Below are 25,905 nucleotides of genomic sequence, written 5' to 3' on the forward strand. Positions count from 1 at the left end.
TATTTAAAAAACAACCCTCATGATTAGCAGATATCAATCCATAGTTAGAAATCTCATTATTCTCACTTTAAAGAGGGAGGAATCACGGGCTAAGGATGCTGATTTCCAAAATGGTCTGATCTAAGACATTTTAAAGATCCAAGGCCACCTTGGGTTGCCGTGGAAGTTGGCAGCCCTTGGTTATGGAATGCCCTCCTGTACTGGCTCTGGGAGTTAAAATTCTCAAAGGCAGCCATCACTTTTGACAGTATTTTGCCCTAAGAACATACAATGCACAAATAAGTAGATGGTAGGTTGAGAGTTGAATCTGTCTATCCATATTTCATGTTTATGACCTCTCTTAGAGATATATAGAAGAAATATATAAGCTTTTTTGCTTTTCAGAATGAAATTGTACTAGGGAGGCATTCTACTTCAAGATGATAAGAGTTAATTCTTGTGCCAAGATTTAACATGAAGCCAAGATATCTTCAAATCCAGACCTCTGCAAGCAACAAAACACTGCCCTTTAATGGCTGCTGGATCAGCTCTGTTACTTGAAAAAGGGATTGAAATGAGTTCTAAAATTAAAGTATTTTTAACATTGCAGTTTTTTAATGGGTTGTAAAATAAGCCGGGACAAGTTTTCACATGAAACATTTGTTCTTACGAGTAAAAACCATGGGACCTAAGCCAGGCCAGCTGTGCAACCACTCCTCCTTTACTCCTATACCAGCGAGTGCCAGAGGCTACAGACTCTGGAGGTAGAGAACATGTTTTATTGCTCTTGTTTGATTGCCTTCAGGCTGACACATGGAGTAGAGTTGTCAGGCTTCATGGCAAGCTGTGTCTAGCCTTTTCTGGCTGGAGGTAGGGCTGCTGATACATCACACTCTGAGTTTTGGCAAGAAACACCACCAGTGTTAAACCAGAAGGGACTTCAGGTTACCAGATCCCTAAGGGAGGGCTGCCTGTGGCATCCAAGTTTACAAGCATTGAGAGAAACAGGTCATGGGAAGGTCCCTATTTAGTTAGATGTAATAATTAGCTGTTCACAGGCTGAAGTTCAAGTAAAAGTTGCTCAAGTCTTGAAATGAAGACTCAAGAGCACAGGTGTCAAGAGACAGAAAAGCTCAAAGATTAGGTCTGGCTGGATGTGTAGCAAGATGTGGTGATGCTAATGGGAAAACAAACTGTGAAAAGAAAAAAAAATAGGTCACAAATTACTCATTTGAAATTACACACATAAAAAATCAAAAGAATTTTTGTATGTGGTTTATCAAAAGAAATTGCATCTTTTGATTAATTTGAAGAACAGCAAGAAGATAATCTAGATCTGGAATGTGAATCAGCAAGGCAAATTAAAATATACATGCATTTGCTTTATTGGAAATAAAGGAAGAAGATAGTCAGCCTCTCAAGTGTTACAGAAATGTGAAGTGACTTGAACACAAAACTATTTAGATGTCTAATATAGTAATACAAGTTTTAAATGCTTATTTTTTTAACCAATAAATTATACAGACCGGTTAGTGATGGATACACACTTATATCACTCTCTGCAAGTTTATGTTCCAGAAAACTGGAAACAATCCTTCCTACGTTTCCAGACTGAGAGTTTGTGAATGCAGTGCAACTTTTTCTACACACAGATCCATGTTTATGTTTTCATGATTCATTTATTAATTTATTTATTCAGCCCTCATGTAGAAATTCTGGTACTGGCCTAAGCATCTTAACATTCTTACATCATGCTGTCTTAAATGCCTATATGTTCAGTAATGTGTATACATTGAACCTGAAGTGGCTGGTACACAACAGCAGTGATAAAAAGGTGAGGTAAAGACATTAGCAGCTCAATGGTTGACTTATTTATTAAAGTGCTTCCCCTACATGAGCTATTCCTATCTTATAGCTATAAGGAGAAGATCTAAAATGCAACTTAAATCAATCAGTGCATAAAGAGGAATGTGAATTGCATTGTTTCAGGATAATTTATTGTGCTTTATCTTAAAAAATAAAGAGACATGATGAAGTATAAAAATCTGCATATCAGGATTGTGTGGTGTCCTACTATGCTTCTGCACTAAAGAACCAAATCCATCTCCAAATTCAGACAGCCCCAAACCATCTATAAAAGCATTTGTTGTGGTTTGGTAAATGAAAACCACCCTAAAAACATACGGAAATTATGTTTGGCCTGGTTTCCATACACATCAAAGAGGAAAGATTCCTGGCAAACCTGGAATATGTATTTTGAACATTGTCTTTTTGCCAGCTGGCTTTTCACATTCTGTAGCAAGTTTGCACATTACTTTAGAAAATGTACTGAACTAGACCTGATTGAACATTATGTAATAAATCACTGCAATAACAAACACTTTATATGATGGACCTAGCAGTCAAGTGTAATCGGCAAGCAAATTAAACCAAAATTGTCTTGATCTTGAAATTCATGAATAAAGATGTGTGAAATTTGAGAACACTATCAGTACAGCACCTTTCTTCTGTTCCCCCCACTGCTGTTCACATGGCAGAAGAACATTTTACTTTGTGTGCAAGCTTTTCCTTACAGATTGGTGCACCCCTCTGCCTCACATCTGTTATAAATGGATATGTTTTGGATATGTTCGATTTTGTCTAATTAGTTAAACAACAAAATTAAATTTAGCAGCATTTTATTAATAACGACAATTGTATATAAATGAATACAATCAAAATATATTAGTTACATAGATTTAAGTAAATACAAAATTTAGCAGTGAGTAATTTAGTATAATTGAGGCTTGGCTCAAATAAAGCATAAGCAAAATGGACTGGGGGAATATCCCAACTGGGGGTGCAGGTAGGGCCATTCCTCTCACACTGTACTAAATCAGTCAAGCTCAAAATCTCTTATATACTGTTTATTAACACACATTAATACAGAATCTTCTAGAAAGCTCCTCCTAGCTTCTATTCCTAAAATCTATGTCACTATGTTATATTGTGCATGCTCCACCAGTGGTCTGGGGTCTCTCCTCCTTTTGGGGGTCTTGTTTCCTATGAAGGTTCTGGGTCTTCCTCAGTGTTCGCTGTTTGACCTCGCAGGTAGTGCAGGCACACTAAACTTAAAGTCATAAAATTAAATATGCATTCCCATAACAGGCCTTAGTCCAGTGTCCAGTGCTTTGGAATCATTCCAGTTTGGCCCAATTCAACATCGAAAGGTTTATATCTAGATGCTGTTCTTAGACCTATCCCCTTACTATCCTCACTCCCACCAAACATCTAGAGGATGATTCCATCTGCTTTGTTTAACCATTTCCTTTATCCTTTATAACAATTAAATACAATTTCTCTATTGATTATAAAGCAACAATTTTGCTAATATTGTTACAATTCAATTAGCACGAATCACATATATATCACATCGACAGTAGAACACTGTTGCACACAGGGTCCCAAACTCTGCTTGAGTGAGTGGGTCTGTCACCGACGCCGCTCCGGTGGCTGGCAGGGCGCTCTGCCGAGGCGCAGGTGACACAGCTCAGGACGCTTTCCCTGCGCTGGGGACAGGAACGGGCGAGCTCGGAGCCACGGGCAACAGGCAATGTAAACAGACCTGGGCCGGGGCGGCACTTGTGTTCTTACCACCCCTCCGCTCTCTTTAAGGTGATACAGCCGAAACCAGCCAGGATGGGGACTAGCAGGGGGAAGGCAGTCAGAAAAGCGACCCCCGAGGGAAGATCGGAGCCAGGAGGTGGATTAGGATCTCCTGACCGGGCGGCGAGCTCGGGGGAGGTGGCGAAGGCGGACCGGCAGCTGCCGTGCCGCCGCAGATGCTCCAGAAGGGTAGGAAACTTCCTTTTGTCCTTCCTCGAAACGTTGTTTTTGTAGTAACATAAAGCTGCATGCGTGGACACGTGATTTTTTTTTTTTTTTTTTTTTTTTTTTTTTTTTTTTTTTTTTTTTTTTTTTTGTAACAAAGCCTAGCGATGCTTTAGCAGCGGGTTGTGCGTCCCCCGACACAGCGCTGGCCGCACAGCACGGTTACCGGGGATCAGTGTGTTAGTGTGGGCACCACGGCGACACCAGCCCGCGGCACCCTTCTGCCGGCGGGAGCGGCTCCCCCCGCGGCCCCAGGGCAGGCGGGCAGGGGAAGCGGCCCGGCCCGGCACTCTCGGCCCGGCACTCCCCGCCCGCACGCCCGGGGCCGCGCCGCGCAGGCGCCCGGGGGCCGAGGGGAGGCGGCCCGGCCCGGCCGAGCGGTGGCCGCCGCTCCGCCATGCCCGTGCGGTTCGGGGTGAGCGCGGCGGGAGCGGGGCCCGGCGGAGCGGCCCGGCCGCGGCCCAAGGGGGCAGGAGCGGGGCTGCGGCCGCTCCGGGGTAGCGGGAAAGGGGAGGAGGACCCTGCGCCACGGCACCGGCCAGTAAACAAGGAAAGAGATGTGTCGTGCGGGTGACAGCGGGTCCAGGCTGTGCTTGCTCCTGAAATCAGACATACGATGCGTGTTTTGGATTTTGATTTTTAAGTATTTTATATTGTATTTTGGTGCATGCAAAGCTTCCGCGTTTTCTCAGCAGTACTTTTTGTTCTCCGTCGGGGGTGGGTTTGGAAGATGAGGAGCAGCCTGCCAGCTTTGCTCATCCTGCGGCGGGGTGTTGGTGTTTGCCCCTTCGGAGATCTGTTGCTGCGGGAGCAGGGAAGCACGGCATGCACCGGTGGCTTGACAGACTCCTTCTATTTGCTGTAGGGGCTGAGTGAATACAAGAGAAACTTCAAATGGAGAAGCCCAGAGTTCTGTAGCCCGTCCCAAGAGCAGAAATCCTTGTGGGCCGGACTTCGGTCGGATCAGTTTGGTAAGTGCCGCCTCGGTTGCTGCCAAGGCCCGCAGAGTTTCGCTGTGATGAGTGCATGGCCACAAGTGAACTGTTGGTGTTTACAGTTTGTGTGCTTAGTAATCAAATTAAAACTATCATCTTGCTCATCATTTAGATAGAGTGTGGTTTTGAACTCCATATTCTTTATGGCTACAGCGAAACTTTCTTTTCAATTAGTGCAATTTATCTAAACCTTAAAAAAAAGAATAGTTTCTGACGTTCAGCATAAGCTAAGACCCAAACATGGAACACAGGTGCAGCGTTAACCCATATAGCATGTTTCGAGGGTGGATTGGGTTATCTGTGATGTATGGAAATAGTAAATAAAATTCATTTTTTACAGGGAGACTATCTTGGGGCAAAGTTTGATGAAGTGAAATTGTTATGAACCTAACGGGTACACAGCTAGCTGAAAGAGAAGGTCAGGCACTACACAGAAAATCTTGTGATACTGCAGTGTAGGATTTAAGGATTGTAGACATTATGACAGGGAAATGTGGAGCTAGAAAGCAGGAGGAAAAAGAAATAGCAGTTGGATTGAAAGGCCTGTAGGGAGCTGAGGAGTGATGACAACTGCAGTGCTTTGAAAAGAAGTAGTAAAAAATAGTAATTATTGTAGTGGTGCAAGGCAGAGTAAAAAAAATCTGTGCAGTTCTCTGCAACTGCATTATGCAGTCTGTGTAATTAGAGTACAATGCTTTCATTCCTACCATAATAAGTGTTCTAAATTATGGCCTTTTAATTAAGAAATGACAGCTGGCAATAGGGTTTTTTTTTTTTTTTTAGTCAAGGTACTAGACAAATAAATAATTTAATCTTGCTAAAGATTATGATTTAGGTATATTACTGCTTTCTTCCATTACTGCAAAATACATCTTTCTTTAACTTTGCTTTCCCTAGCACATGGGTCTGTGTATGGGTACCTCTTATTGAGGACTACAATTGTCACGAATTCTGAAATGCTTAAACGTCTAGGCAGGTTAACTTCATTTAAAAATGGCAATCTATGCTTGTTTTCCAGTCAAACTAAACTGCAAATTATACAAGCCTTGCAATAGACTCATGACTTAGCCCCACAATAGTTTCTCCTCTTCCTCACATTGTAATGATGGTTCTGTGCATGCTTGCTGTAGTTTTTCTATGTATTTGTGTTAATTTTCATTCTGACCTCTTTCTGGCCATTTAAACACCCACATCTTTAAACGTCACTCTTGGTACCTCATAGGATTTGCAGATTGTTGCTGATAATTTACTTTACAGCAGAAAGTTGACAGCTGCAGGTGCTTGTAGTGCCTTTCTGCTACTTTTCCACTGGAATGATTTTCCTGTCCTGTATGTGTAGTCAGACATATGGACATTCTATATACCTTTCACCATAGGTTGTTCTTTCTTTCCACATTGCTTGTTCATGGAATGGGAGTGTCTCTCTTAAGGAAGATATTTCTTTCAGCCAGTTAGGGGCTTTCACTAATTCTTCCATTGCAGTTGAGCTCTTTGAAGTGGTTTATGATTTCCCTCCTATGATTTTCCTCTTCAAATGTGTTCAGTTGTTCAATACTCCTCTTAAAATGGTGGGGTAGTTTTATTTTCTCTTGCCTGTGTAAAACCCAGTAATTCTTAAAGTAACTTGATTCTTGGCTTTGTTATATAACATTTTTCTATTTTGGGAATATTTTTGTGTTCATACTGTAAAAGTTGTCAGTTATCTGAGATGGTTTTAAATTGCAAGAGGGTGGAGATCTGTCACAGTCAGAGGGAACCTGTTGAGTAAGGTGTGTTGTGCATGTGCAATGAGAAGTGCTTGTAGCATACTTTCTCCCCCCAGGCTGGTTATTCTGTACCTGTGTTAACCGCATTTTTTTCACTGGGTGTGTGAGTTTTGTTGCTCAGCTCCCAGAATCAATTGGCACAGGATTGTCCTGTGGACATTTTTGCTTTATAAGGTTTAATCCAACATGGTTCTGGGTCACCATATTCCTGTCTGTTTAGTGGAAATGAAGGTCATTTGCAGATAGGAAGGAACACAGAACTTCTCAGCCATGCCCGTAATTCATAGTCTGTCACTGCTCCAAGATTTGTAGTAATCAGTTGTATGATAAACTTACTCTTCTTATAGAGTGATACTTTGTTGTCAGTGAATGTTTCTGTTAAATCTAATATGGCTTTTTCTCAGGAATCACAAGAGAACCAAAATTCATTTCCAAGAGAAGGGTACCTTACCGTAATCCGCAGATTTCAAAGTCTCTTGAATGGACAGCAGATTGTGATTTGAACGACCCACTGGAAACTGAAGCTGAAGAGTTGCATGCTGACCTTAACAACAATAATGTGAATCAGGAAAAACTTGAAACATCTGAAGGACCCAGACTCCCCCCAGAAGTTCAGTCACATGTGGTAGATTCTAGTGGTGAAATAGCTCTTGCACTTGCAGAGAACAACATGAAGAAATCACCCTCAGAAGCTCCACCAAATCAAAATGAAGCATTTTCATCTCCAAAAATTGAATTGGAAAAAATGGATAATGGGGTAAGCGAATTTTATTTTTTTTTTTTTAATTGACCAGTCTAAAAATTACTGTCAGTAATTTTGCACACATGTTCAGACTCTTGTTGGAACTCTTTCCTTGGTTTTGTATTTTGATACTCTCTTGTAGCTTCTGTGTTGGGAGAACAGTGTGTTAGAGATCAGATTTTGGTGCTACTTAGTTCAATAGAATTTGCTCTTCATTTGCATCTTCAGAATGTGTCATCACTGCTGATTTCAATTAAACAAGATTTAGCCAATTATATATATATATTTTTGGGGTAGTTTAATGAGAAAATGTACTTTGCATTAATTTTGTTCTTGAAACCAAAATCGAAACCATTGCTCTGAAAGTGTGTGTTAATGTTTAAGTTGCAAAATATTGTAGGAAAGGGAACAATCATTGTTATTTTTTCCTTTTTTTTTCCCTTGTCAGTTTCACAGAGCCCTTCAGAGGAAAACAGACATAATTATCCCCAGAAATTCTGAATATCAAAGCCAGTTTGTCTGGAAGAGTCCTCATGAAAAGTCACCAATACTTGCAGCTGAACAGGTAACATTATAGAATCCAAAAACCAAATTAATACTTCCTTTTATGTATCAGTAAAGTTTTCCTTTCAAAAATATTTCCGTTTTTTGCTGTTTCGGTGGGGGAACAACAAAATTTAATGTTGTTACAGGGTTTTTTCCTCTCTCACTCTACAGAAGTGTAGCTGAATTGGATTTTTTCCTTGTGATTCTTTGTTGTGGTCAGCCTAAGTATTTGTTCTCCTCAGGCCTTGTATCTCATTGTTTCTAACAGGGTCCTGTTCTTCTGTTTGTATTAATTTATCTGTGTTGACCCAGTTTCTTATTCTCAGTCTCCATCTCTGTGCACATACACTTCTAAGCCCTAAAGTGTGTCTCTCTAGTGTTTTATTCTTTCATGAAAACAGCTTATATTTAAAAGTGGAGTTTTCTGATTTTAAGATACTCTTGTGATGTTTTAATACATCTCATGAGCTTTTGGGATTTGTAAGGTTGAAAATCCTTTTTCTGGTGAGACCACAAAGAGTCAGTAAGTGTGAGACTGCTTTATGTTTTCAATTAACTGCTACTGGGATCAGGACCTAGGAGACTCAGTCTTTTGGTCATTTTGCAGTGTAAAACAGGCATTTCTGCATTTGTCTTCTCCTTCTTCACTAGAGGCATATACTTTAGTGGGATTACTAGAGATGATGTGCTCTTTTTATCCTCAGGTGGTGGACTTGTTCAGTAACATCTTTCAGAGGCAATAAACATTGATAACTAAGATAATAGCTATTCTATCCTTTTTTGGTGGAATACCAAGCAGGTGGATTTACTGCAGGATGTGTTTCCCAGCAGCCCCTTATCCAATGAAAAGTCACTGAAATAAATGACAGTAGTATAGAGAAGCCAAAGGATCTTTTGAGGAAGAGGCAGCTTCCAGAAAGTCACCTTATGGAAAATGTCAAAGAGAATTCCATTTGATTCTGTGTGCTATCAGTTTGATAATTTCATTATTAATGCTTGTGAACATTGTGCTTTTTTCAGAAGAAAGACTTTTTTCACAGCTTACATAGAAGAAGAAGCAGTGAGAATAAGTCTATAGGCACTATACATCCATGGATAAGTAGAATTTAAGAAAATTTTAATTATAAAAATGGTACATATTAACTAATTGTTATTCTTCACTGTTGATATGACTGAGAATATACCTCAATACTGACAATCCCTTTCTCTTGAAGAGATTCTGTCAAAATATCAAAGTAACCCAAGTTATAAGTCAGACCTAAATTCTCATAGCTAATCTATGGAAAATGCGTGCTTCTCACACATGGCACGGTCTTGAAATTTGGAACCCCATGAAGCGATAATACATGACCACATCTTAGACAAATTCTCTACCTTGATTTATAATACTATATTAGTTGAAAAGAAGTGGATTTTAATTTGCCCAAGCTCTAAGCATCCAACTCTAAAACTCAAAACTTTTTTCTGTTACTTATGGACAAGACATGTACTGAGGACTCACATGGAAGTTTTATGGCATGCCTTTAAAAAACCATGATCTTACATACAGCTCTGAAAGTGAACAAAAAATAAACAAATAAACAAAACCTTTGATAGTAAACTTCAGTAAGTGTTTGATCACAGGTTTAACTGTGTCTGATTTGGTCACTTTTAAATGTATTTAAATTTCTCTTGAATTTCTCCTAGAAGTTCATTAGTCTACACATGCTGTATTTATAGAGATGACTGTCTCTCTGCTCATATGTGAGTGTATTTGTGTGGGTAAGTTAGCAGATTTTGAAAATTTAGCCTTAAGGTAAACAAATCACACTTCTTTGTTTCTTTTTCTTCCTCTCATGCAGCTGATTTGCAACGCAAAGAAATCCATACCTCTGGTTAAACCTCCTGCCATTACTTCTGAAACTGCATATGAGAGAAATTCCAAAGGGTCTCCTCCTGTTAAGAATTCACAAGAGAGAGGTGGTTCAGAAGAGAAAGAATTTCTGGTGTGTTAACACTTTAGTAGTGCTTCTGCAGTTTTGATCTATTCTTTATGGGGATGGGTTTAGGTTGAAATTATTTAGTGTTGCTAGTCACACTGGACTCAGTAGTGGTTTTGCTGTAAAGACCAAAAAGAATTCTGTACAGCTCTGCTCTTTGGGGATTCTGTAGTGGGTCCCCTTAGAGCATTTTTTTTCAGTTTAAAGTTTTAAGTTTCTGAGTTTTGAAGTGGGGTTTTTTTGTTGTTCCAAATTGACACTTCGTTTTTCGTAATTAGGATAGTTTCTGCAATCTAAATCTTTGATTTATACTCTGGTACCAGTGTTGTGTCTTGGTGTGCAGTAGGGCTAGATGGCAGGTCTGAAACTTTTTGAATGTCATGAATTAGAGATTGAGAATTTTCTCCACACAGTGGCAAGCAGTATCTCTGTATTCTTTCCATGTCACCTGACTGTGCTTCCACTGGGCATACATATTCCTTTTTTGCCTTTCTGAGTCAGCTCCCTTAGGACCTGTTCCAAAAAGCTGTCATTTTGGTTTTTTAGGAATCTTCTGGCCTGGGTTGTGCCAGCTGTGTGATGCTCCTGGTTAATCTGAGTCTCCTCACTACCCATCTCTGTTGCTGACAGAACAGAAAGGACTGTTGTCAGACAAGGTGTTCATTAGGACCACTGCTGAGCAGGAGGTGTACTTAACATGCAGTGCCTTGGCTTAAACTAAGACACTGGTACTTCTGAAGGGATTGTTGACTTGGAGGTTTTATCATTTAAAATTCAGACCTGCCCAATTCTTTAAATCCAATCTGGGAGGAGAAGTTTTTATGTCTCTTTTGCCTCTTTAGGTAGATAACGAAGAAATCTTGAAAAGCCTGAGGCTTTTGGGAAGCATTTTTCTGGTTTTGATTTTCAAATTTCAGGTCATTTTCCGAGAACAGCTAATAAATTAATGAAGAAGAGTCATGAGAAGGGAATTTTTGTGGAAGTGCTTTAAAACTCCTTTTTATGCCAGTGCCTTGTCTCTGATGAATATCTTGCAAAAGTTTTGGGGGATTTTGGTGGGCTTTAAAATTTTTAAAAAACTGAAATTGAACAATATCTGTGAAGATCTCTAGCAGAATCAGAAGTCATGTGTTGGATTTCTGAAAGAATGAAATAATCAGAAAAAAATATCTTTGGTGTAAAACCCAAACAAATCAATCTAAACTTTTATAGAATAAAATAAATATCCTAAAATTTGCCTTTTGAACTCAGGTTAGAATGTGCAGATATTGTATTATTTTATTGCTGTGGTTCATGTTGAATTAATTCTGTAAAGTGGTCAAAATGGATCATCTAGCTAGCAGCATGTGTCACTCCATCTTAACTTTGGCATTTTACTAGTTTATTTTTGTGTTAGCAGAAGAATATGATGTTTGTATTAAATACTCAAAACAACTAACACTAAAATTACCTATTTGCAAGTGCTTGATGTCAAAAGAAATATGAGGGTTTTCAGATTGTTAGCTAATGTGGTATTTTTAAAATTATCTTTGCCTTAGAGTAAGAGGGAAGAACCGTTTCAAAAACCAGCAGAAGATGCAGCAAAACAAGGGAAATCAGAACAGAAACATCCTAAACAAAATAATAAGCAACATAAAAGTCCAAAGCCCCTCACTTTACATACAAGTCGTGGGTATGTATAAAATAGGAAAACCTAGACTAGTGAGTAGGTGTACAGCAGCCCCATATTTAGAATGATGGACTGTGGACCTTTAACCACACCCATGCTGCAGCTGCAGGGGAAAATGCCCCTTGCAGTGCTGAGATTGAGCTTCTTGGGGGTACATCAAACCTGATGTTATTTCTGTCCTCTTCTCTGGAAGGAAAAAAAAAAAGCTTCAGTGGAAGCTTTGTAACCACTCCTGTTTAGTTGAACCTTGTGATGCAGTAGTAGTATTAATGAATACAATGTGAATGAAATAGAATCAGTGCAGTGCTGCTGCTAAACTTTCTGCAGGTGCTTTGGAAGTCATAAAACTGCTTTATCTACTGTGCCCACTCCATGCCTTAAAACTGTGGTGATTGTACTTGATGTCTGCTTATTCTGGTCTGTGAGGCCTGGTGTGCCTGAGTAACAAAACAAACACACAAGGTAAAGGCAAAAAATCTGTCCTGTTTAGAGTAATCTGGCAAGCATGGAAATGAAGTGAAATTATATGTTATTGAGTGCTATCAAAGTATCTTTTTATTTCTGCCAGATGCCTACATTGCAAGAATTGAACTCATATTTCCATTTCATACATGTCTGAGATATGTCAAGAACAATAAAAGCCAAGAAATAGGCTTTAAAATGCAGAGATTAATCCATCTCTTTTGTGTTTAATGCTTAGTGTATGGCCCAGCAATTGCTTTCATTCTTTATGGCAGTGTTAGGGCATAAGATTGAAGATGGGAGAGGAGACTTGCCTGTCTGAATTCTGTTGGGTATTGGCAGTTGATTACAAAATGATCACTCAAAATTCCATGAAATAAATTTGGTTTATGCAAAAATGCGTGAATATAGTGTAGCTAAAACTTTTAACCATTTGGTTTTCATACTCTTTGCAGTAGATTGGAGTCAATTTTGCAGTGATTAATGTACAAAATTCTTGATCATTTGCTGGGGCTCTTTGCATCTAAGAGCAAATTTCTGACTCTTATGACTTCAGTGTAGTAGCACAAGACAAAATTCTAGTAAAAAAACACTGGGCAAATAGCTGTCAAAATGTGCAAGTTCTCAATGTGCAGACAGGATTGTTACTTGAATGCAAGCTGTGTTGGAATGCATGGCCTGCTTTTGCAGCAGACTCTAAAAGGGATTGAGGCACATGAGGGTTTTTTTTGTGCTAATCCATTGGTTTTGCAACCAAAAATGAAGGATTTCTGTGAGCTTAAAAAAAGGGACATATTGAGAGAGATTTTGAATATAAAGGGTTTTTTGACCTTCATATTTTTCTTTTTACAAGGTTCATTTTATTGCCTGACTTCAGGCTTTTATGACCTATTTCTGGGGAAGGATTGAAAAATAGGGCTTTTCCACCCGTGCTGAATATATTAAAATTAAGTTGGCAATGTTCTGAAGCATGATTAAATCCAAAAATATCTTTAGATTTAAGCTGATACATCCACAGTTCAATGCTTAAGGACTTGAAGTACTACTTACTGTCTACCATAGGTTACATGATGTTAATTTTTCTGTGTTTGTATGTGTGTGGCAGAGGGGAAAAATGAGCCCAAGTACTGAGGCCTTTTGAAGATCAAAGCCACTAGGACATAGATGAATTATACTGACCAGTGTTCTGGCAGTCAGATGTTCCTAGCTCCAGCAGCTCACCCCACCCATATGCAGAGTGCCTTTAAAGTGGAGTTCATAGAAGGAAATGTCTCAGACACATTAATGCCAAACCAGGCATTTTTACTTAAATGTACCTTCATCAGTGACTTAAATCAGGATCCCACATTTTGCCTTGAAGTAATTGAGGTTGATGTGTGTATTATGTTCTGCTTGTTGACTGTCAGGGCAAAAGCTTCTGGTGGAAGTGTTGCAAGGAAAAAACAGTAGGAGTAACTACTTGAAGGACCACCAACTGTGAATGAATACTTTTCACAGCTTTCCTAGTTGTGTTGGTTTGAGTTATTTGTACATGTTTTTTTTGCATCTCACTGGCATTTAGGTGCAAGCATATTTATGCTTGTTGAGTAACTTTAAAAGTGCTCTTAAAGAGAATTGTGGATATCAAACTTTACTTTTTTTTTCCTCTCCTCATTCTTGATTTCTTAGGAGGATGAACACCGAATATAGGTCAAAATTTTTGTCTCCAGCCCAGTACTTGTACAAAGATGGAGTTTGGTCTCGTATTAAGAGTAAAGCTCACAGCCAGGTGAGTATTCTTAGAAAATCTGAAGCCTGAGTGTGCTTTGTATTTTGATTTTCAGATGCAAAAACTTTGAATTGTGGTATTTATAAGATACAGCTTTGAGATTGTAATGCTAATGACTCAAGCTCCTGAAGGTGAGTATACAAAGACAATTAATTCTGGCAAGTCAGTATAATACATAGGGGGGGGAAAAAAGAGATGATGAAACTTAAGAGAAAAATTAATGTGACCTCCAAAGTCAAAGGGAGAAGTTTTGTTTCCCGTACAGTCAGGATCATTCAGAGCAGAGTCTCTTGTGGCAGGTAATTTTATTCTTGATGTTCAGCCCTGTTGTAACAAGCAGAAGTGTTCAAAATACAGAGCTGAATGCTAGGAGAGTCCAAGGGAATAAAAACAAAAAGGGCAGCATAGGTATCAGCCTAGGTTGGCTTGATGGTCATGCTCAGTTTGTTGGCTTACCATGCATGAATCCATTCAAAACAGTCAACTGAATTCTGTCGTACACAACATAAAATTGAGAATTCTTCTTGCATGTTTCAGTCAGTGCATTTTCTTGTAGTTTATTCAGAAACTACAATCCATATTCTACTATATGAAGTCATATCACAGAACTGTGAAAATGCTGAGTAGCTTCAAGACCACAACATTTCTTAGCATTAGACAAGGAAATCAAAACCATTGATAGTGTGCTAAGAAACTGCTAGAGCTAGCTCTACAAAACTCTGGTTTCACTGAATTGACATAGTTTTCTGCCAGCTAATAGAGGGAGCTTTTGTGAGACACTGTGCTGCTACCTGTGTGGCAGATACTTGGAAATGTGAGTTTCCTCATGGTTGGTCCATGGTGATGTGGAAGGTAGAACTGGAAGAAATGGTTCTAGAGTGCTGGGCTTTCAGAATATAGGTTCTCCTTGAAAATAAGGTTCTCTGAGAATTGCAGGAGTAGTCTGGTAGCTTTTAGTTCTGTGTTTTCTTGCTCGATTTAATCTAGCAAGTAATTTTCCTGTTAGCAAAAAGAAATAATTATAGAATACATACAAAACATGCAATGAGAAATAGATCTCAATATTTAAAGTATATTAAAGCATGAGATAGAGTTTGTGTACATATGCATAACATGACCCATTCTGGGTAAACAACCTCAAGAGGATGTTAGAGGACTGAAAAAGAAGCAATATTCATATTTTTATATACATTGATATAAGCATTATATTTACTGTAGCTGAGGTTTCAAAATGTTATGAACTACTGCATGCAACCTAAGTTGTATACTGAATGTTTCTGTAGAATATTATGTAATTTTTCTGGCATATAATACTTTAATTTGTTGATGTTGAATCATGAAAGATTCAAACCAATAAGGAGCAATGCTCAGCTTCAAGAGCAATTGACTGATGGGTAACTAAAGGTTGGGCCTTGGGATACAGTGTGTTTGTGGCACAGTTTGCTGGGAGGATTCCCTGCAGTACAGTTGAGGGAAAGAATGAGGAGACTGCAAGTGGAGGATAGATACTCAACTTTACATGTGGCATTCAATTAGAAATTTAATACGAACAATCAAATATTTCCCACACTGTCAAGATATGTTTTGAGTGCATCAGACTTTTCCACAGAGATTTTCTTGCTGAAAAGGAAATTGCAGGAAACTAGAAATAAGTTACTTGGCACGTGGGTGACTTTCTGTCCAAAGCAATCTTCCTAAAGTTCTGAGTCCAAACAGGCAAATGCCATAATGGAATCCTGGTGTGACCTTAGCCATAGTGATTACTTGTAGGCTGCTTCTCTGCAATTTTGAATGAAGGGTGTTTTTCAGTAGTTGAACAAAAAGAAGACTTTTCCAATTGTGCTTTTGAAAAAATAATGTGGGCAATTCATAATCACAGTAGGACTCTCTAGGGCCTGTATCCTGCTGAGTTAGTGCTGCCTGCTGAGTTGCTGGAGGAGATGGTTGTCATTTGTACTTCTTCACAATTCAATGGAAACCCAGTATTCTTCCTCCTCCTGTGGTACCCTGTTGCTCTGGATTTACATTCCTTCTGTTTCAGCTATCATAATTATTTATTTATTATTCTAGTTAAAGTGAGTAATCCAGTGAATCACTTGCACATCAAACTTTTAAATTCTCCTCTGAAAATGACAAGCATATATTTTTAATGGGCTATTCTTTGGAAGTTTAGTGGGCCAAATTGTGGGATGTTAGCTGGATATCCATCTACTGCATCCAGTTACTTTTAGTGGGATTACCTGAATTTAGCCCACTAACTCTGTTCCTTGCAGTTGGAATGGTGTGAAATCTGTCATGAAAGAAGGATAAAAAAAAGCTGTGAAAATGTGGTAGATGAAATGTCAGTATTATTTTCCTGCTCTTTGACAAAATACTTATTTCCTGTGGACAATTTTTTAGAAAGTCAGAATTCACATGATATCACAAAGTTATTTTTAATAATTTAAACATAAACTTCTTAGTTTTGCTTTTTCTCCCTGCACTCTAATTGTGTTTGGGTGAAGGACACAAGACAGCAAGTGCTTAAATGGTCTTAACTGTAAAAATGATGGTGCATAATGTTTGAAGAGAGGGGTTATTACTTTTATTGTTTTGGAGTAAAACTGACACCTGAACAGTTTTGTATCTCATTCTTGCAGTTACTGATAGCCTAGAGGGAATAATTTTGATACTATGTCTTGCATACAACAGCAACCCAGAGTTCATGTATTAATCTTAACTTTTCACTAATATTTATTAGCTAGGCACAGTTGCAGTGTTTGCAGCATACAAACTCAGTATTACACATACACATAGATCTGTTGATTTGAATTCATCATAAATTACTGTAGAATGTATTTATAAAATTTATAGAATGTATTTTTGAGTGTAGATGTTTAGAAATCTGAATTAATTTCCTCAAGCTTGGCAAAAGACTGTTGGAAGGCCAGTGCTGACTGTACTTGAGAGCTTTTTATTGAATCTCAGGGAGGCAGCAAAGAGCTATGTTGACAGGCTTTTAGTATTTAATTTCTTACTTAGACTGAAGTAAAATTACAAAGGTAATAATAACATCACTCTTGAGTGTTGAGAGGAAAAATAAGAAACTTAAAAATAACTCTGTATTCTTCTCTTTAGGCATCTCAAAACACCTTAAATTCCATGTGGTATATGGAGGTTGGTTGCATCCAAGTTCCTCTTTCAGTGTTTGGAGCACTGTGTCTGAGCGCTGATGGAAAAAATTAGAATCCAGCACTAAACTTATTGATAGTTGCTGCATAAATTTTTGTGTTCATAGAATGAATAATTGGTGATTCTGCTTTGGCTTCACGGCTCAAACATGCTTACTGAATATATTATTTTTGCTTTCCTCTTCTTACATTTACTGTGGCATGCAATGTTTGTGCTGTGGCTGGCCCTGTATTATGTGTAACTTGCATTTCTCTTCTAGCTGCCAGTAGCTAATGCAAATATTTATAGTAGCCTAATAGTGAAGCTTGAGCAACTGTGAAACTTATGAAACCTTGATGTACATGCAGGTGAGAGAGCTTCGAGAAAGAGCGAAGGCTTACAGGCAAAGAGTGGAGGGAACACACTTCTCCAGATACCATTTCAATCAGATCCTGTCTGATAATAACAGTCTTTGGGATGTGTCCTCAACTTCCAGTTCAGAAGAAGGAATCAGCAACAACATCAGAGCACTAGATCTTGCTGGGTAAGGTCATCATTCCTGCCTGTTAATCTGCAGCTTTGAAACTGAGCAAAAAGCTGAATATAGGCTTGTATGGAAATAGTTGTTTTTTGAGCACTTCTCATAATCTAATTTGCTGTTGAAATTGAAAATACAGCCCTATTTTTACATTGCATTTTTGGAAATGGTAACATAGTCTTCATAAAATCTGGTTTGAAAATGCGATGTCCTTAAGTATTAGATGAAACTGCAGTGGCAGTTTAACCATTCATCATATCAACTGTACTACTTTTTAATGTCTGAACTGTTCTTCTTGCAAAGAGCTGAATTGGATGAATGGTTTCTATATAGACACATATATGTTGTGCAAATAAGTGATGCAAAATGTTGTATTCAAAAATGGCTATGTTCTTTCTTACCTAGTGTTTCTGAAAAAGAGGCTGCACCAAGCCCTGAAGTGCTACAGCAACCTGATTCCAGAGAACATCCACATCAGAACAGCACACAGAAAGACATGTCAGAGGCTTTAACTGTTCCAGTCAAAAGACGTTTAGTTTGGGATGAGCAAGAAGGTACTGAAGAAATAAAAAATCAACAATTAACAGAAGAGAAAGAGGAAGAAAAGCCAGATGAACAGGCTGCACTCATGGCCCAGCAATTAGAAGAAAGCAATAAGGATGCTAAAGAAGATAAGAAAACTGAAGGGTAAAACTGAACATTTTTTTTAAATACATATATGCGTATGCATGTGAGTGTGTTTCCTCTAACAGGTCAGAAATTTGTAGGTTAAATAAGTTTTGTATTTAAGAGAGTGTAAATTGGTGTGGTTGTACTTCTGTTTTGAATAGTTTGATAGAGAATGAAAAGGTTTAAGACACTGAGACGGTTTACAGAAGTGGACCTATCATTAAAAATACTGCATTTCTAACTTGCAAGACAGAAGTTTGTAGACTCATGAATCATTCTAATGTTTTTCTCCAAAACTATGAAATATGCAGTATGGGCCTCTTATTACATTGAATAGACTCTTCATTACACAGCAGCCAAGTTTAGTGAAAATTAAAAATCATGATTTGCTTCAAGTTGACAACAGAATTTGATAGGATAGGATAGGATACATGCTAATATTGTACTTAGGCATCTATTTTTCTTAAAAGATGTCATGGACAAAGATAAGGGACATGGGAGAAAAAAAAAAAACTAATATCCCTTAATCACTGGTGATTATATTTGTAAACACGGGTGAGAAAAACATGGAGGGGAATGTGCAAATAATGGGAGATCAGCTCAGTGTTTCCATAGTAGTGTATTTGACATTTGAGGGATCCAAATTGTATCTGGTTTCAGAAGTCTCTGGCTTTCTACTGTGCAAGTTTTGCATACTATTTTAGTTTGATAGACATTTAATTCTGAATGGCTTTGACCCTTGTAACCATGTCAGCTACCTGTATTATATTCCTCATTGAATTTTATCTTGGGTGTTGCAGCACTAATCAAAGGTAAGAAACTAATCATCTCCATTTGGGATAATACTGTGTATTCAAACCAGGCCAAAAAATTGAGATGTTAAACTCCAACAGATATCAAGTGCAGACTTTCAAAACCATAATCTAGAAACTTTTCTAAGTTTCTGTTCAATTCTAGTCATAGATCATAGATGTCTCTGATTGACATTGTCAGTTTTCTGTCATCTTGCAGTGAGGTTCTGTGTGTTCTGGGATGTGTGCTGGACTCAGCCATGCAGAGCAGCTTGATACTTGCATGTTGCATCTTCTTGAGAGCTAGAAATGAGGAATTCTTTGCCTAAATGTGCCTATCATGCACTGATAGAATCAGGTTTCTCCACATTGTTGGTATGCTGACATCTCCTTTTGAAATGCAGCTGGAGGCAGAAATGGTAGTGCTGATGTAGTTTATATATACTTATATAATGTATGATGTATATATTTATATCAGGATGTATATTTAATAACCTAGGGGCTATAGTGGTTGCATAAATTTGGGATCTTTGGTTTCACTTCTACCACATTGATTGAAGAATGTCAAGCCCACACTCTTGCCTCTAAGGCAGCAACCATATTCAGTTTTTCTGGGTTCAAAGTTTTCCAGCCCTCCTGTTGAGCCTCTGTATTGTGCAGCAGTATGCTCAGGGTTTTTCAGGACTGAGGGTGCCTGGATTTATAGCTTGAGACTGTTTAAAATACAGAAATTGGGGCTTAAGGACTGGAATCCAGGACTCCCCTTGGTAAGCAAATGTTTTAGCTACAGGCTATTGGGTGTTAAGGCCTTAACTGTCTTGCCTTAGGCTTCATTGTAGGAATGGATTGGAAACAGCTTGAGTGCAAGACTCCTGAGTCCTTCCTTAGCTAATCCTTTAATCATTGCTCAATTTTTTTCAGTGAGAATGCCTTAATATTGAACACTTCTGCAGCTGTGTCAGATTCTTCTGAATCCTCAAGTAGAGGCAGCAGGACTCCAAGGTCTCATCGTGATCGCACTACCCGAGCTGTTGGTAAAAAGACTTCTAAATGCAAAGCAGTGTTTCAAGAACTAAAGAAAAAAAAAGTAATTGAATTAGTTGATTAGGTTATTTAATGTAATAAGGCATTTTTCATCTTTTCCAATATAATAGGAGGTACTGTTCTAGTATCTGCTCCTAAAGTCAAGTTTTCATCTTCACCTCAGAGAAAGCGAAACTTATCAACCAGCCCTACCAAAAAAAGGTCCTCCCAGGTGAGCTAGAAAACAGGCTTACTATTATGAATTTCAGGAATGTGCTTTTTAAGTAGTAATTAATAATTTGTTTAAGAAATATTTTTCTTTAATTGTTATTTGCTGTCTTAGACTTGTCAGTATCTGTAACTAGAAAAGGCACATCCGTATACATAGTTTTTTTGGGGTGTCAGACAAAGGACTTGAGACTACTGGAATGAGATTAGATGTGCTTCACTTTGGCTTCTTTGGATAAATGCATGGGATCCATATACAGAAAAATGAAAAGGTTGACAGTAGGATTTCCCCTTAATGTTATTGTAGCCACTGACATTGGGCACAACTCCAGGTTGCTTGAGATCACTCGTTCTCTCCAAGAGGGAGAGGATTGTGCCATAATAGTTTCACTTTTCCTTTCCTTTACTGTGTTGTTGATTTTGCTTTGCAGCTTGAGTAGTTACTAAAAGAAAAATAGAAATGTTTAGAAGTTGTAATCCTCAAAATTTTAATAGTTTTTTTGTCAATTTGTGCTTGTGCTGTGTTCTACAAAGAGAGCTACTATTTCACTGTATACATCCTCTGTAGTAAATTCTGTAATAGAAACACAATTGCATGAGAAGTTGGTTATGTTGTTGTAAAATCTAAAAAATCACAGTTTTAGAAAATAAGCTCTTGGTTTGACCTGAATAGATTACTTTCAGTGCATGTTAAACACTTTTTATTAGGAGCAGATTTTCTTCACATTTACAGGTTTGGAATACTTTTTCTTTTAGTACTTGCATGAGAAGTATAATAGTGTAAAGTCAACATTTGCTATGTATTTGAGGATCTGTACTTGGAGGATGTATATGAGATGTGTTTTGTGCTTTTTTTGATCCTTCTTTTTTTTTTCTATTATGTTGTAGCCTGATGGGAAAATGGAAGCCACTTCACTCTTTAACTCTGCACCTGCTGGGCTGGGATCTGTGGATCCTCTGCCGCTTAGGCAGGATCCTTCTAACAGGATTGTTGAGGAACAAGTTCCTCTTGCTTCAGCCCATCAAGAGGAGTCAAAGTCAGCAAAAAGGTGCTCTGTGCCTTGCTGGAGTCCCTCTCATCGTATTCAAGGGACTCTTAAGGATCCAGAATTCCAGCATAATGGTGGGTTTTGCTTATTGACTGTGGTAGAGTGATGCAGGATGTAAAAGACTGTTGTGCAGTGCTCAGGCCAAGAGGTGCTGAGCTTCTGCCTTACAGTATCTATAAAGAATGTGCTCTTTATAAACAAAAGCTTTTTAACTTGGTTATATTGTTGGTTAGTCTTGCTGAGGAAATAGGCACAATATCCACCTTAGTTTCAGATTCTGCTAATATCACTGTATTACAGTGATCAATTTGTTGTCTGATTTTGCTTTATTAATTTCAATAAATCCTACTCATGAGAATAATTTGGTTTAGCATGAACATCTCTAAATTTTAATATTTAAGCTGCAGCTGGATGGTGTGACACTTTTCCAGCTGCAATTGCTAACTGCAGTGTGTAATTGAAACCTTTATGATTTTGAAAGAGTTGTGGATTTATGAGAGGTAAACTCCTTAAAATTATTTCTGCAGGATAAGAAAACTGGAGAGCTTTCTCTAGAAGGTTTATTGGATATTGAGAAAAACCTTTAACCTCATTTTAGGGTAAAGGAGTCTGGTAGAATTTTTATGTGTACTATTTATAAGATTCTTGTTTTGGAAATAATGTTACAACATTTTTAAATGTTCTAAAATGAAATACTATCCTAGTCTCTTCTTAAATGATTCAAAACTGTGCCTTTTGACTTCTTGTTGTAGGGAATCTTGGAAATCCAAAAGTGAGAACTTTCCAATTGCCTCTTCGGGAAAGAAACCGTAATGATGAAGGTATTTCTTGTCCCAAAGTATTATTGTATATTGTGTATGTAACCTAAATAAATTTTAACTTTTGCATATGAGATATTTCTGAATGCAGTAAATAAACCTAGTTTATATATTTGTTTTAATAACTACAGTGTATTTTTATCGGAATAATTTGAACATGTTCAACCTGGTAATATGAAGTCTGAATATGAAGGTACAGGGTAACCATTAAATGTGGCTGAAAATTAACAGACCATCATGGCTCTTGATATGGTTGCTATAGCTTGCTTAGTTCCATACCTAAAATTGTTTCCTGCCCACACATTTTTAAGCCTTTGTGTTGATAGCAACTAAAGGAAACTGCAACACAGCCCAAATTGCAGCTGGAGTAACTTTGGTTGCAACTTTAAAGATACCACAAACTTTAAGATAAAGGTTTTGCATGGGAGACTCTAGCCCCAGATGTGCAACATAAAGTGATCCATCTGACTTTAATTTTCCCACCTGTCTTTTGCTCATTGTGTTAGGGGTGCTTATGGCATGCTGCTATTCTGATTGCTGTTTTGGCCTTTTTTTAAAAAATGTTTGTTTTGAAGTTAATCTACGAGAGCAGCCATCGCACAGCTGCATTTTCTTGGCCTTTTTGTGGGCAGACACAAATAAACTCTTTCAGTAGCATGAGTCAACCAAAGGCAGTGATCTGCCATACACTTTTTCTTAGTGCAGAGTCTGAGGTTGAGCCTGGTGTGGTGCTGTGCTAGTTGCAATCACCTGTGTTTGGTTCAGAGTATGGGCAGAGCAAGTTTATATCTGATTGCAGTTTATTTATAGTTATACCCCAGAACAACCAAAAGCTTGGTTTCTGTATCCCTTGGTGCTTCTTTGCTCCTTGGGTTTTAACCAAGGTTTGGGCTGATTCTCTGTTTTACTCATTACAGTTGGTTGAAAAATATGTAAGTGGTGCAGATGGCTCAGCCAAGCTTCTGTGCAACTGCATAAAACATGCAAAATCCTGTAGTACTCTGCAGCTTGCTGCACACAGATTGCTGCACACAGATTAAATGCTGTAGCTGCTGTTTCTTTTTTATTTTTCTCTGTTATCTGAATTATAGTGTATGAGCTTCCAGAAATAGGTGAAATGTGCCAGCTGACAGATACATTGTATGCCCATATTTGTTCATATTTGTTCAGGTGCAAACCTGGGAGTTATTCCAATTGCATGTCAGTTTGCAGAAGTGCAGTTCACAGTTTTCTCACACATGGTAATGTAGTTGTTGCACATAGTGTGTTGCCCTGTTACAGGCTATTAGGATCACTGTATTTTAAGAATTTAGAAACTCTGCTGAAAAGTTAATTCAAACACTGACAGAATACTGGTGCTGTTTGGATTGAGTTGAAGAATTTTTTTCTTGTATTTGTTTTTTGTTGGTGAGGGGTCTGGAAGCTAGTGATACAGTTCTTTCTAATCCATTGTAGGAGAATGGGTGTAATTAAGGTCATTTTTCATAGAGGGCATCTTTACAGACCTGTAGCAACATTTTAATAATGCTGTTAAAGAATTATAATGTGCTTTATCAGGCAAGCAATATCAAGACTGATTAGTTTTAGGAGCTTTACTGTGTGTGAAATGGACCCTGTATTCAAAGGAAGACTCTTCAAAAGTATATTTCTAAAGCCTGATTCTTCTTGTCTTTTTGTTAAACTTCTGTTTTCTTCAGAAGACACGTTCCTTTTAGCAGCTTTTGGCATACTAGCTGGATTTGGCACAGAAGGACTCTTTTTGGCAACGTGGGATATTTTAGTCATTTTATTCTAAAGTTGTCTGCTTTGCTTGAAGCAGTGGGTTGTTTTCAAGAATATGTCATTACCAGAGTCTAGTCTATATAGATTTCAGTGGCAGAGGAACAATTCCTGAGGTCTTCTGACGCAGGAGAGTAAAGATCAAGATGACTTGGAGAATTGGGCAGTTCCAGGTGAACACAGGGTTTCATTCTGGAGTTTCTCAAGAGATGGGCACCTAACTCTCTTACCTTCCATACTAGAGGCTTCCTTGAGAGGTTCTTCTCCAGCATGTCAGTTGCCAAATAATTGAGTTGAAGTATATTGTGGTACTGTTTTAGCATCCATTGTGAAAGAGGGCATAAAAATATTCAAAAAATGTCAGCTGTGTTTCAATATGTGTGTTTAATCTTCCTATTTTCTTTTTCCCTTGTTGCTTTCCCCACAGATGACAGGTTGTCTCAGATTTCTGCTCGCTCGGCAGCATCTAGTTCTCTTGCGTCTCAGATACTGGAACGAGCTCAGAAGAGGAAGGATTTCTGGGGCAAGACATAGTTTCTCCTTCCTGTTGTGTAGAAACTACTCTGTAAAATGATGTATTTTGTATAAATTGTAATGTACATTTTAAGAAATTGTGATTGTAGGTTTTGCACAGCATCCTTTCACTTACCATTGATACGGCCCAAGTTTTAGGACTTGCCATCCCAGTTGAAAGTACTGATGATGTCGAAAATTAATGTTCTTTATATCTGAGAGTTAGGTCTTAATTCACTATGTTACAACAGTCTTGTGAGGCTTTACTTTTTTTTTACAGTGGCACCTTTTGAACCTGAGATAATTATTTTTTTATGGAATCTGTGTGTGTGACTTTTCAAGGTATTCTGCTGCAGTCATGCAGTATGACCTGGAACAGTATTCAGGGGCAATACCATCGTTCACCAAATACCTCAGTTGCTTTATTTTATCAAGTTATCTTAAGGGCAGCTGTGGTATATGAGTTCATGTTACTGTATGAATTGTCAGCATAACACAGCACTGTAACAACGAGTTGCTTTTACTACTTATTGCTTTTAACCTTTTACCGAAAAATTCTTATTTCCTAATGACACTAACATAGAGTGTCATTAACTGCAAAACAAACAAAGGTTTAAGAAAAGCAAAGCATTATGGTGTGTTCATTGTATACAGGTTTTTGGCCAGGATGACTGGCAGAGTTCAGTGTACAGTACTGCAGTTTGTCAGCTATACTGATATGAATGCTTGTCTTGTAGACTAAGACTCATGTTTAGTGGTAATTTCAGCTTCTCTAGAAGAAGCAAGTTCAGCCACCTTAGCCAGTGGTGTTCCTATATTCTACTTCAAACTTGGGTATTTAGGACTAGTGATCTCTTTAAGTAAACTTAAAAGAATGGTTTTTCTTCTTGACTTTGATATTTTAATTACCTCTTATCTTAGTTTCCTGTTTTCAGGGAGACTGATGGCATTATGATTGTCACAATGAAAAGTGTTTGTGGTTTATACTGACAGCTCATTTTATCTTTACAAGTGATGAAGACAAGTTAAAATGAAGTAGAGGAAATAGGTAGTTTGTAAGCAGTTTAGTTGTGTGTGACTTCAGGTTTTAATACTACTTAATTTCAAAATTTTATACAAGAACAGTTTGAAATTTGTACACACTTGATTGCATTTTGATTTTGTATGTAATTATGTATGCATATTGCTGAAAATAAAAGTGGTGGTTTGCTTTGTTTCTGTTTAAGTTATGCTGGATAATTTGGCAGAGCCTATTACATTGGTACTTCTCTTTTTCACCTGTTCAGCTGGAATATCTGTAGACTTAAGAAAGACAAGATACCTCAGAGCTGATCTTCAGAAAGAGTAATTTATTATGTTGACACTAGAAATCATAACTGACTACAGATATTTCAAGTGGTGACTCAAAGCAGGTGGGTGCTACACAGGCTGGAAAGGCTGCGATGCCCAAAGGGTCAGTCCCCAACAAGTGATTTAGAGTGAGTGAATTAATGCTGTCCAGTACTGATGATGTTTGAAAAGGGTGTTCCCTTCTTCCAGAAATTGGATGTTATAGTGGCTTCCTACCAGTG

General features: G+C 38.1%; 1 protein-coding gene across 5 annotated transcripts; it reads left to right on the plus strand.

The window, feature by feature from the left end:
• The first annotated feature begins 3,607 nt into the window (after positions 1-3,607).
• MDM1 (Mdm1 nuclear protein) lies at positions 3,608-25,559 on the plus strand. Of its 5 annotated transcripts, none has more exons than XM_079304897.1 (15): positions 3,609-3,813; positions 4,715-4,820; positions 7,015-7,367; positions 7,801-7,917; positions 9,740-9,883; positions 11,416-11,549; positions 13,677-13,776; positions 16,894-16,932; positions 17,295-17,470; positions 17,870-18,151; positions 19,846-19,958; positions 20,079-20,179; positions 21,064-21,298; positions 21,977-22,045; positions 24,249-25,559. In XM_079304897.1, the coding sequence occupies exons 1-15, from the start codon at positions 3,658-3,660 to the stop codon at positions 24,353-24,355; spliced, it is 2,232 nt and encodes a 743-aa protein (XP_079161023.1). In that variant the 5' UTR covers positions 3,609-3,657; the 3' UTR covers positions 24,356-25,559. The 5 variants fall into 5 exon arrangements, with proteins under 5 accessions (XP_079161024.1, XP_079161023.1, XP_079161025.1 ...); XM_079304900.1 differs by lacking the exon at positions 3,609-3,813 and adding an exon at positions 4,115-4,264; XM_079304898.1 differs by lacking the exon at positions 16,894-16,932 and having other exon boundaries at positions 3,608-3,813.
• Positions 25,560-25,905: the final 346 nt, after the last annotated feature.

This window comes from Erithacus rubecula, assembly GCF_903797595.1.
Source record: "Erithacus rubecula genome assembly, chromosome: 4".
Taxonomy (NCBI): domain Eukaryota; kingdom Metazoa; phylum Chordata; class Aves; order Passeriformes; family Muscicapidae; genus Erithacus; species Erithacus rubecula.

Coding starts and splice junctions, on each gene's coding strand:
- MDM1 (XM_079304897.1), top strand. CDS start 3,658: ATGGGGACTAGCAGGGGGAAGGCAGTCAGAAAAGCGACCCCCGAGGGA. Junction 3,814..4,714: donor GCCGCAGATGCTCCAGAAGG/GTAGGAAACTTC, acceptor TATTTGCTGTAG/GGGCTGAGTGAATACAAGAG. Junction 4,821..7,014: donor ACTTCGGTCGGATCAGTTTG/GTAAGTGCCGCC, acceptor GCTTTTTCTCAG/GAATCACAAGAGAACCAAAA.